This window comes from Pteropus vampyrus, unplaced genomic scaffold, assembly GCF_000151845.1.
Source record: "Pteropus vampyrus isolate Shadow unplaced genomic scaffold, Pvam_2.0 Scaffold39, whole genome shotgun sequence".
NCBI lineage: Eukaryota > Metazoa > Chordata > Mammalia > Chiroptera > Pteropodidae > Pteropus > Pteropus vampyrus.
Window position 1 is genome coordinate 9,452,380 of NW_011888820.1, and position 12,264 is coordinate 9,464,643.

The 12,264-nt window shown below is 34.6% G+C and overlaps 2 protein-coding genes across 4 annotated transcripts in view; both read left to right on the plus strand.

Moving 5' to 3' along the window:
- The window catches only part of PHAX (phosphorylated adaptor for RNA export), a 12,055-nt gene extending 7,943 nt beyond the window's left edge, over window positions 1-4,112 (plus strand). For all 3 annotated transcript variants that reach the window (XM_011358329.2, XM_011358328.2, XM_023529600.1), the window contains exon 5: window positions 2,824-4,112. In XM_011358329.2, coding sequence (XP_011356631.1) covers window positions 2,824-3,093 — 270 coding nt within the window. In that variant the 3' untranslated portion in view covers window positions 3,094-4,112. The remainder of the gene's footprint in view (window positions 1-2,823) is intronic.
- A 4,317-nt stretch (window positions 4,113-8,429) lies between these two features.
- Window positions 8,430-11,812, plus strand: TEX43 (testis expressed 43). The gene is made up of 3 exons (XM_011358330.1): window positions 8,430-8,515; window positions 9,094-9,202; window positions 11,566-11,812. The coding sequence occupies exons 1-3, from the start codon at window positions 8,430-8,432 to the stop codon at window positions 11,773-11,775; spliced, it is 405 nt and encodes a 134-aa protein (XP_011356632.1). The 3' UTR covers window positions 11,776-11,812.
- Window positions 11,813-12,264: the final 452 nt, after the last annotated feature.

A 12,264-nucleotide genomic window follows, 5' to 3' on the forward strand; every position in this document is an offset into this window, starting at 1 on the left:
AGAAGCAAGAGGGAAGAAAATAACATTTATTCACCATGAGCTTGGCACCGGGCCAAATGTTTATATGATTTAGACTTCACCACAATTTATCAAAGTGGGTTTTATGATATTATGCAAATGAAGAGTAATAAAAAAATGATATGCCTGGGCTTACACAGAACACTGACTTCAGACCCACGTCATTTTCACTGAATCACGTGTCTTTGAAACTCAATTCTTTTCCAAATCATTGTGGAGAAAGGGATTTTAATGTTAGGTTTTTATGTTAAATTACCAGAAATGTTGCATTATAATAAACAATAGAAACATTTGGAATATCTAATAATAGGAGAATGTTGATTTACAGGGACATTCTTAAAAGGACTGTCCTCTAGCCTCTTATTTTTGTGAAGCAGTTTTAAGGAAATGAGAAAATGCACTAATTCTGAATTTTTCAAAAAGGCAAAATAAAATTTATAAAGGAAAAGAAGCATGGGGCAATAAGTTGGTATGAAAAACACCAAAATGTTACCAGTGATTTGGTCTGTTGTGAAGGATTACAAATGTCTTGGCTTTTAAGATTTTTCTGTGTTTTTCTAAATTTTCTGTATGTGCATGGGATTGAGTACTTTTCTTATTAGAGGAGAAAACCTGAAGGCAATAGAATTATAGTGTAGGTAATTTCATATGCCATCCAAATGCTGATATAATTCTTTTAATCACTGTCTTGCTAATGATCACAGTCTGCAGAGATTTTTGTTTTAGAAAATACAAAGTTTCTGAAAAAAATGAAGAATAGTTAAAAGTTCATTTGCTGTATTTTTTAAAAAGCTCAGCTATAACGGTCTATCAACAATATATAGTTCAAGTTCTTAACTCTTAATAGTTAATTATGTAGAGATACAGATGGGAGGGAGAAAATTGCTCTCAGATTATCTGTTGTCTACATTTGTTGTAACAACCTTAATATGTTAAAACGTTTTGGGGGGCCATCCCCCAATTCTATCAAAATTCATAGCCATGGGAATGACGTCTCTTTTTAATAAGAATTGCCAATTTTGGAGGGAAAAGGGAACCTCATAACTTTACTAGTGTTGCCAAGCATTATACTACTCAGAATTGTTTTTACAAGACACTTGAATGTGCTTCCACATAAAATGAAAATACTTCTTATAGCTTCTTTCTGTCTGTCCACTTGAAGGTCAATAGATGCTTGAAAAAAATGTAAATTATCACACTTGTGACGGCAACATGATAGGATTTAAGTATATGGATTTGGAAAAATCATATATGAGTTTAGATTTTATACTTTCACATGTTAGCTCTTCACGAGGCACATGTGACCTTGTGCCTCACTCTCCTTGTCTGAAAACAGGATAATACCCACCTCAGAGGTTCATGTGAGAATGAGAAGAGTTAACGTGTGTAAAGTTCTTAGCATAATGCCTGGCACGTAAAAGTGCTCATTCAGTAAATGGTAAACCTTTTTGTCCTTCCAGAACTTTTCTGTCACATACATATCCTCCTCCTTCACCCCCAGTCCCTCCTCATTTCTTTAGCAAATACTTTTATTCCTCTTCTCCATCAGAGCACTCATATTCTGAAACTTTCCCTTATCCCTTTAATTTCAAGTTTCCTTATTTCTTCCTCTGCTAATTCTGTGTGCTGCTTATAACTATTTAGCATAAATTTTAGAAGGAGAGGGCCCCCTTTATGTCACCATCCTTTGTAGTGCTTTTCATAAACAAAAAGGGATTTGCACTTTGTGCACTTTAAAAATACAATAGGGACTGGCTTGGCTATAGCTTTTAAGAGCCCTTTCCTAGAAAATAATAGGATGTCAGTGTGTCCTGCCTTTACTAGCTTCTGTTTTAAACCTTTGAACTTCCTCTGTCTTAGCAGTCTTTTCTCTTTAGATCCCTAACATTCTTTTTTTTTTTTTGTACACTCTGAAACAACACCTATCTATCTGTATCAGGTTATTTATGTTTTCCATGTAATAGTTTAATGAGTGCATTTTCTACTTGAACAGTTCTCATCCACTGGCCAGGGCATTTGACAATTGGCGGGGGTGCGGTGAGTATGTACTAGTAGGTAGAGGTCAGGTATGCTACTAAACATTCTACAATGCACGCAGCAGACTGCCACAACAAAGAATTACCCAGCTCAAAATTTTGGTGGTGTCATGGTTGAGAAACCCTATAATAAAGGAATCTTATATTTTCATTCTATAAAACCCCTTTCCTAGCATCCTGGAATGTATTCCGGTGCTATATTATTTTTATACCTTGTGATAAAAGTTTTTGACAAAGACTTACATGGTCACACTTGAATTACAGTAATGTTTTTTAAGAGATGGAATTTTTCTTGCACCATGTAGGCTACATGATCGTGCTGAGTCACAATACAGGCATAGCTCAGTTTCTTAGCATGCTAGTGCAATCACATATGGTTACAATGGCATTTCACAGTTAATCTTTATTCCAAAGACTTCTGTTTTGTTGTGATAAATTATATTTCATTTAAATCCTAAACAACATGAATTTCTTACTGTATCTTTCCATTTAGGAAACCTTTAACTATAGAGACGATATGGTAGAATATCCATGGGCAGAATAACCTAGCATTAGGTTGAATTTGAATTATAGCTTCATCCTCTACTTGCAGTGGGGACTTATTTAATATTCTGGACTCTGTGTCTAATTATGAGCCTAATAATATTTGCTTGGTTTTTGTGTGTATATGAGAAATGGAGATAATGATTAATATAAGGGGTCTGCCTAGTAACAAATTTTTAATAAATGGTAATTCTTATTTACTAAAATTGTTCCTTTATTATTATAGGATATCTTCTACATTGAAAATCAAAAGGAATATGAAAATAAAAAAGCTGCTAGGAAGAGGAGAACTCAAGTGTTGGGGAAAAAGATGAAACAAGCTATTAAAAGTCTAAATTTTCAAGAAGAAGATGATACGTCACGAGAAACTTTTGCAAGTGACACAAATGAGGCCCTGGCCTCTCTTGAAGAACCACAGGAAGGACGTGGGGAAACGAAGTTGGATGTGGAGGAAGCCATTGAGGTGGACCATTCTCATGATTTGGACATTTTTTAGTGCATTTTAAGGAACAGACCTTTCTAAAATAACATCATAACAGACCATTTCTACTGAGATTGCTTCATTTTACTTGGCACTGATAAACATGAAAATCTGGAGAGAAAGAACTGTTTCCTTGTTTTCAATAAAATTGACTGTGGAGAGATGAATGTGATTGATATGAACATTTAAAAATCTCTCATGTCTGACAAAGTACTTAGACGTATATAGCAGAAGATTTAATTTCTCAATCTGTTGCATGTGCTAATTATTACTAGTTGATAATCAGTTTTGTCCAGGTATTATGTCATTGAAAAGTTTGATTTCCTGATTTATATATATCTTTGCAGTGAATTATGACTGGTTTTAAAACATTCCATTAAAAGATCCTAATAAGACACATAAATTGTTTAGCTATTATAGATGCATCCAAATTTAGTTTGTCTGTGTTCTGAGAACTCTTAGGCAATTTTAAGGGTAGTGATTAAATCCAAATAGGTTTATACTGATAGTTCTTCCCACTTATTTGCTTGTCTAGAAGTAAATAAACAAGCTTTTTAAAGAGGTATTGATTCGTAACTTTAACTTTGTTTTTGACTTCTTAATTAACTGTCATACACTAAGTACTGAATGTGATCCATACCTCTGTAATTACCATGGACATTTAAATTTTTTCAATGGCGGCCTGCCTAAGAATGTTTTTACCTTATGTTAAGGAAGTTAGAATAACGTCACATCTGCATGAATTTTCAAATTATTCATTTTTATTGACGGAATAAGCCTTTCTAAAGGTAGGTTATTTAAGAGGCTCCAAGAATTGACTGTAGTTTACAAGATAGATTAAGCAAAAATTGGTAGGAAGCAATTACAAACTATTTTTTACAGGCAATGTACTTGAATTCTTTCAGTAATTTCTGAAATACGTGGTCATTGAAGTTGGATTTAAGGATCTAAATGGGAAAAGAAGAGGAAAATGGTTATTGCTTGCTTTTTATCCATAAATGCAAAAATAAAATTAGAGATTTGGCAGTCCTTTATGAGTTTCAAATGGTTTATTCTTTAATCAAATATTCTTTCGTAAGATTACCATATCCAAGGAAAGAAAAATAGGTAGCTAGATACTGTCCCTGAGATAATTGATGAGCTGATTTTAAAGGTAAGTGTATTAGGAACGATAATCATTCAGAAATCTAAATGCCATACTCATGTAGATAATGCTAATTTTTCTAGTGAAAGTTACAGTTTTCGATTTTGAGGTTTTCGAAGAGCGTTAATGACTAAGAGACTACTTTGTCCTCATTAAAAGGGTTGTTTTCCCCGCCTTCCTGGTTCATTTTCATCAATAGTTGTCTCCTTAATATTTGGAAACCACATAGATTTCTGGCTTGTGTTGTATCCTAATATTATATTAGAAACCAACATTTTAATTTTTAAGGTTCCTAAAAGTTTTGTCTATTAAAATCACTCTTCTCTAAACCTTTCTGGATATCCAAATGAAAGGATACATATCCAAACTTGCCAGATATGTTTTCAGTTAATACTCTCAATATTTTGCAGTAGTTCTTCCTGTTTGGCCTAACATTTTTCCTACTTGCTGGCTCGTAAGATTGACAATAATAATCCTCTACCTCTCTGTCCTAGTAATTTAGGTGCTCATCCTCATTGTAACCTTTCTTTATTAAAATGAAATTTGTAATCTGATATAGTCTGCAATAGAACTCAAATGTTAGGGGATAAATGGGTTGGATTGGTTCGGGTTTAAACAAATTAGATTTACATTCAAAATGTGTAAGTAATTAATAGTTGGTGAAACACACAGGACACATCAACCCCCCAAAAAAATCAGCTAAGGGCAAGAATGAGAATGTTAGAGAATGTTAATGTTATTTGTGAATGATTTAGTCCAATATATTTTCTATGTCAAATATGTAATATGTCTGCAAGCCTCTTCATTTTTTAATTGTAATAAGAATGATGATTTCCTTAAGAAAGAGTCTAAAAGCCCGCCGCCACCTGGTTTGGTCATTGGGGTACAGGTGGCAGGAGGAGAGGCACATGTGCAGCAGAAGGGGATGTGAAGAGGCTTTGGGGCACATAAGGGCAACTCTCGCTAGCGCCACTGCCACCTTGGTTGTGTTGGGGTCTTCAGTGAGTCACCACCTTGGAACCAGCAGGAAAATCATCAACTACTCCAATTTCCTCAGTCTCAAGAAATGTGGCAGTTACCACCTTGAAACCCATAGCAGCATCTAAAGAGACAACACGGTGGGCCTCAATAAATACTTCTTCCACCACCTTAAAGTCTATGCCCAAAATAACGTGTTTCACAAAACACATCCCAGATGTCAACATCTACGGACGACCGCAACCCACAATAGTTCCATCATCTGTTACTTCATCAGTAACAATCACAGCAACTATAAATTCTAAAGAATAAATAAAGTATCAAAATTTGATATTGGCAGCTTTGTTGGTGGTATTGCATTAACACTGGGAATTTTATCTGTTCTTTACAATGGCTGCAAAATGTTTTATTCAAGAGGCATTCAGTATAGAACCGTTAATGAACATGATGCCATCATTCAAGGAAATCAGGGACCAATAGAAAGAAGAAAGACTGACAAAACCCTATCAATTAGTTTAAGACATTATCTTCTTGAAACTAGTATAAACCACACCATGCGTATAATGTATGATATATTATGTAAGTATATAAAGAGTCTTCATGATTACTAAAGGTAAAAAGTGTTCGTTTTGGGTTTTTAATGAACATTTGGAGCATACAGTTAATGCAATGGTTGTATTCATTTTTAGAAAATACAGAGTAAGGCAAATCCAGTCCCATTTTCTTGTATTGGTCACATAGGGCCAGTAACTGGAAGACATCACCGAAGGGCACAATGCCACCTGGGCATACAAATAAGGAGTTTGTCACAGCACTCAAGATGTTGATTGTCCTTGTTGCTCACAAAAAGAACTTCGGAGCTACTTAGAGCTGGCTATATCCTAATTCCTAATGCCACACAAAATTAATGAGTAAACCAGGTCTTAATTTTAAGCATAATTTTAGTTAAAGTGTCTCTTCAGAAAGCAGCAATATTTTATATGTTTTAAAGCTATACTGTTGAACTGTACACTTGAAACTTACTGGATTTCATTAACCAGTGTTACCATAATAAAAAATTAAAATCGGGAAAAAAAATAAAAAATAAAGCTTAGTGTCTAGTTTAGAAACAAAATTGCACACACACCTTACCCACCCCCCCAAACCCCCCCCCCACCAAAAAAAAAGATCAAATAAAAGCACAAAGAATACCTGGGCTTAGCCTTGTTAGCCCATGAAGAGCATGTATTTTTATTAATAATTTATTAATATCAATAAATTCTTTTCAGCTTTCAATGGCAGTTGATATAATTATCTTTTTTCCCCTGGGTAATTTCAGCAAATTCCAATGTTTAACATGACAACGTTTTAAAGACTTAGTCGATAGCATTAAATAAGAAGTGAGGGAAAAAAATAAGAAGTTAGATTATTTGCTACTGTGAGAATATCATCACCACTGGAAATTGCTTTATTTCATATTCAGCTAATCTGAGTATGAAATAATTTATATTAAGACATAAATGAATTATATGTTTAGTGAATACTTTTAAGAGATGTAGAGCGGCTTTCAATATCTAGAAATGTTTACTGTCATGTAAACACACCTACCTTAAAAAAAAACCTTATATGATTTCCAAAACAAAACATTCAGAACACTGTATAGGAACCATAGATTAATACTGTTTCTCAAGCAGAGATGTTATGCTGCTCTTCTCAAGGTACAAAATCTACAGGATGAAAATGCTGCCTTTTCCCCACACTGTTGATTTTACTCAAAATTTTGGGGAAACAGCATTTTTATACTAAAACCAATCTATTTTGGAATAAATTCTTACTATGTTTTAAAACAGGAATCTTTAAGACCGGTAACTTTCTGCTTCCTACTTGGATATTCTTCAGACCAATCCTCTTCCTCCCTTGCTGATGATGAGTCAGTTTCATATGTCATGTTAACGAAAAGAAAATGCACAGTATTCTAGGGTCACAAGCATCAGCCATCATAATTCAGGGGGTTTTCAGTTTCACAGTTTATATTCCAGCACTCAAAACTCAAGGTCAAGTTTTGACAAAAGAGTTATTTAGTCAGACTAGATACTAAGATGGTATTTCTTAGATTGGTCGAGGTAAATCACACCAATTATTAATAGTATAAAAATAATCTAAGATGTTCAAATGAACATATATTTAACAGGAATTAAATGTACCTTTTGTGATCAGCTTTTGGTTTACGGAGAATATCATCTATCAAGAATTTTAATATAGAGGATCATTTCTATTCGCTGTGCGTTATGGCCAATTGACGTGATGGATATGGATGATAAAAATTATCTAAAATATGGATGTGACAGGATTATGTGACATATGCGGTGCGGAAGAAATATGAAACACATATGTTTACATTAGTTTGAAAAAAGATGTGGGCTGATAGGTAAGTTGTATGTTTCTGACTTAGCCTCAGCTGGTTTTTCAACTATTGCTTTTGTATCTTTGCAAAATATACTTAAAATACATTTTACAGTAACAGGGCCTTTTAAATTTAAGTTGTTTTGTTCCCTGCATTCTTGATGCTTCTGTACTTCAAATCGTACTTAATGTCATTATATGCCTTTAAAGTTTCCTGTGCTTTGGGTTTGAAATAACTTAGTTGTCTTTGCTCTGCTTCTAAGTTGTATAATTTATTACTTTCAAATACCAGTATTTCGATAGTCAATTTTTTATTTTTAATGTGCAAAATTGAAGGTAACAGTGATACAAACCGATATTTTGCTTTGGAGCACATTTCCTAAGCATAAATTTATCTTCCTAATTATGTTTACTTAAGCAAATGTTCAATTTTGTTTGCATTCCTTGAGAATGTATTTACTGAAGATAAAAGCAATCTGGATGTATATCTAAATATGAGGCAGAATCTAATCAATGATTTAAAAATGTCCTTGAATAATCCATAAAATGAATAATTCATATACAGAAATATTCCACTTACTTTTTTCATTTTACTATAATGACTAGCTTTGGGTGTTTCATTGTTACCGAGATCTAATTTTAGAATAAAACTTTGTTCTCCAAGAAAACAAACAAGAAAGAGTAAACAAACACTGAAAATAGTTCTTAGATCTCTACTTTTAATTAACTGCAAACGGGTTGCTATGAAGTTAGCAAACATCATCACATCTGAGACAGCAACGTCATCATAATTAGATTAGTGAGTTAGCAAAGTTCTAAATGGGAATTCCTGTCACTACTGGCAGCGATGGCAACAGGAAAGGACACTTGTCCTATCTCACCTAAACTGGCCAGCAACTCTTCTGATGAGAATTCAGATAAGCCTGCTAATAAGTGAGAACTTACGGGTTTCGAGTTTGTTTTCTTGTTTCGTTTTGTTTGTTTTTTCGCAATCCGGGAACTACACAGATGAGGACAATAATTTTGTGCTTCCCCTTGGCATCTTTATAGAAAGCTTTATGTTCCAGAGGGAAACAATGAGTGTGCAGGGAAAGCAAGCCTGACCTGCGTGTAGAGCATGTTCTAAATTCAGAAGCTAAATTAGTTACTGTTTTTTTCTGAATGGCCAGAGATTCTTGGAGGCAATGGGTAGGCCTGAGGCAAATCATGGTGCTCTGTCTTCTCCCTTAAAATCAGGTTAAAATGAATGTGGTGAGCAAGTTGTAAAGGACAGCAGGCAGTTGGAGGTACAGAGAGCCCAACATGACTTCTGATCTTGGTGATACTTAGGGGTTTAATGGGTCGATTATGTATTAGGCGAGCCTCACACAATGGCACAGCTCTCTGTCCCGTACCTGTGGGGGTCCAAACATCATGGAAAGTGCACAACTGCTTTCATTCCCTAGAGTGATGCTAAAATGATTGTATTTAACTCACAACCTATCCTTTCTTCTTGCTTTCCTAATCTTTAGGAATAATGAGGTTCATTTGCCACGGTTTTCATTAAAGCAAGAGATGGTCCCAAGACGTTATGTTATGCCTTGGAAAGAAAGCATGAAATTCAGAAACATTAATCTGAAGGTATTTTCCTATAAATATTCATAATAGAAAACCTATGCTATTTAATATATCTATGAATAGACACACGTAATTATACAAAAGCTATTTTAAAATTGATTTTGTATTTTTTCTAACTTTATTGAGGAATAATAGACAAATATAATTATATATATTCAAAGTGTGCAATGAGAGGATTTGTTATACATTGTGGAATGATTACCAAGATCATGACAGTTAACACATTTATCACCTCACACAGCTTTAACTCTTTTTTTTTTCTTTTGGTGAGAATGCTTAAGCTCCACTGTCAGCAACTTTCAAATACACAGCGCCAAATCATTAACTGTGATCACCACGCTGCACATCAGATCTTCAAACCTTGCTCTTCTTATGACTAAAAGTGTGTGCTCTTGTACCTATGTCTCCTCATTTCTCCTTCCTTCTAGATCCTGGCAAATACCGTTCTATTCTCTGACAAAAACTATTGGGCACATTTTCACACAAACTTGCAAGCAAAAGTGAAATAGCCACATCTAGTCAAATAACCCAATTACAAACTTAAAAGTAGAGACATGGAACAAATTCAGAACTCTATGTCTACCTTTTTCTCCACTGAATGCCACTTGCATTTAAGAAGCTCATCAGAAGTAGGAACCATTAATATTAAAGCTACGGACAGAACATGTATTTTTCAAGTTGTACGGCATGTTTGGGTTTGAGAGCTATGGGAACAGGTTGGCTAGATTTACAGATAAGACTCACTTTCCATTCAATACTCCTATACAGTCGGTGGTTTCAAAACATCTTCCAAGTTCAGACTGGCCATTCACTTGTGAAAAGGTAGGGTTTTTCTTTAAAGTAGAGCAGAATATATCATAATGATCAGACTACAGAAGGAGATTTCAAGTTAGCATTCCTAGAAAGAAAGGTGTGTAACTAATTCGAAAATTGCTAATAGTCAAGCAATTAATGTTGAATAAGAATGTACTTTGCCAAAACAGAGATGACATTACAAAATATTAATATTATATAATATAAAAAAATTATTAATCTCAGAAGCTAAGCAGGGTCAGGCTTGGTTAGTACTTGGATGGGAGACCACCTAGGAAGACCAGGTGCTGTAGGTGTAAAAAATTCAAAAAATAAGGGATCGTAAGCTGACAAGTTTCTTGCAATCTGTGAAGTCAACCAAGGGTTGCCTCGCCTAAATAAAAAAATAATAAAAAAATATATCATTAAAATATGGCTCAATTATTTTCTTATAAAATGCATACATACGATGTAATAAATGGAGCTGCATTTGCCCTGAGATGATTATTTTATATGTATTTTTATATGACATTTTGATAACAAAGATAAAACTGAGGATTTCAAGACTCAAATATAGACTTAAACATCAAATTTATATGACTATTAAGTCTTTCTACAATCTCAATATAGGGCTGTATTTCATGTAATTTAGTCGAGTATCAAGTCATTGTCAATGTCCTAAGTAGCTTTAGCATGGTGACAATATTAGTACTGATTTTATTTTTTTCATTTACTAGAACTCCAGCGTGTAATTTTATTCTTGAACTTACTCTTAAGAGCAAAATGAAGCATACTATTACATAGCTATTTCACTTTTACAATTTTGTTGACAGTGCTCTTAACAATTTTTTAAATGTAATTAGTGACTGGTATATAGAACATTCTACCTTGTAAAGTAAAAATGAAATAAGACTTAAATGAAGTGAATGTACACCGAGTAAATGCTGCCTAGGCTCTCCTTCCTTCTACTTACTTTCACTATTTTTTTTTCCTGTAGGAGATGATATAACTATTTAACAACATAAAAATGAGAACACAGCATAGCAGAGGTGGGGCTGCATCCCAAGACCAGGCCAGAATGTCGTTTAGCTGTATTGAAGAATCAGAAGTAGATGTATACTTATGACAAAATTTCAAGTAGCTGTTAATCCAGCCACAGCTGCAGTAGCAGCGCATACTTTATATCCATTTGATACTTAGTAGCTGGCAAAAGTTTTTTCACTCACATATAATATTCTATTCAAAAGTCATAAGAATCCTTTAACAATTTCTATTTTATATTTGAGAAAATTGAGTCTCACAGAGGTAATACAAGGTCCCATAAGTAGTGAAGTTGAAGTTCAACAATCTGACTCCAAGTGTATCTTTCCAGTCTGCAGTGCACACCACTCTTCCTGGTGGTTGGAAGACACCGGTGAGAGAGACTATTGCTCTTTAAAAAGGGATGTTGCTCTGTCCACTAGACCTTCCTTCTGGACAGGGACAGTTAGAAACACTATTGGACAACTTTCGCCTTTATCTAATGAAGTGATGTTTGGGGTCATATACAGCAGATTTTTTTTTATTTCTCTTAGCATGCAGAAGCGTGTGGGATCTATGCTGGCCCTTTAGAAGACTCTCTGTTTTTGAATCACAGTGAAAGGCTTTGCCATGGGGAAGATCGTAAAGCTGTCTCAAAGAAAGGCCCACCAGAAATAAAAATTGCAGATATGCCTTTGCATTCGCCTCTCTCCAAATACCAAAGCACTGTGATTTCGCATGGCTACAGGAGGCGACAGGTGTGACGAAAGAAGAATAAAGTGATAAAGTGTTTCAATCTCTCCCTGTCTGTCTCTCTCTCCTCCCCCAGAAATCTTTAAGTCCATTGTACATTTATATTTCACCAACAGGTTCAGTTTAAAGGCTATAAGTCAATTGCATACTTTATACATTATAAATGCTTTAGAAAAGAAATAGGCTCAAAACATCTGAGATGAAGCAGGGAAGCAAGGAAAACTATCTCACTGAAATTCGTTTCATACCAAATAGTTAAAAAACAGCAGACTGACACAGTCCTACTATCTAACCTCACCCCACTCCTCTATCTTTCTCTCTTCCTCACTCCAGTTTTATTGTTCATCCCCTCCAAAACTCAACGTTGGATTAGCCAACTGAAGTAGAGTTGCAGGATGTGGAATTATTTTTGCTACTTTTGTGACTGCCCCAAAATGCTTCTTTCTGCTCCACCTCACCAATATACACACACAGTCCTAAGGTTCTGGACACGGGTAATT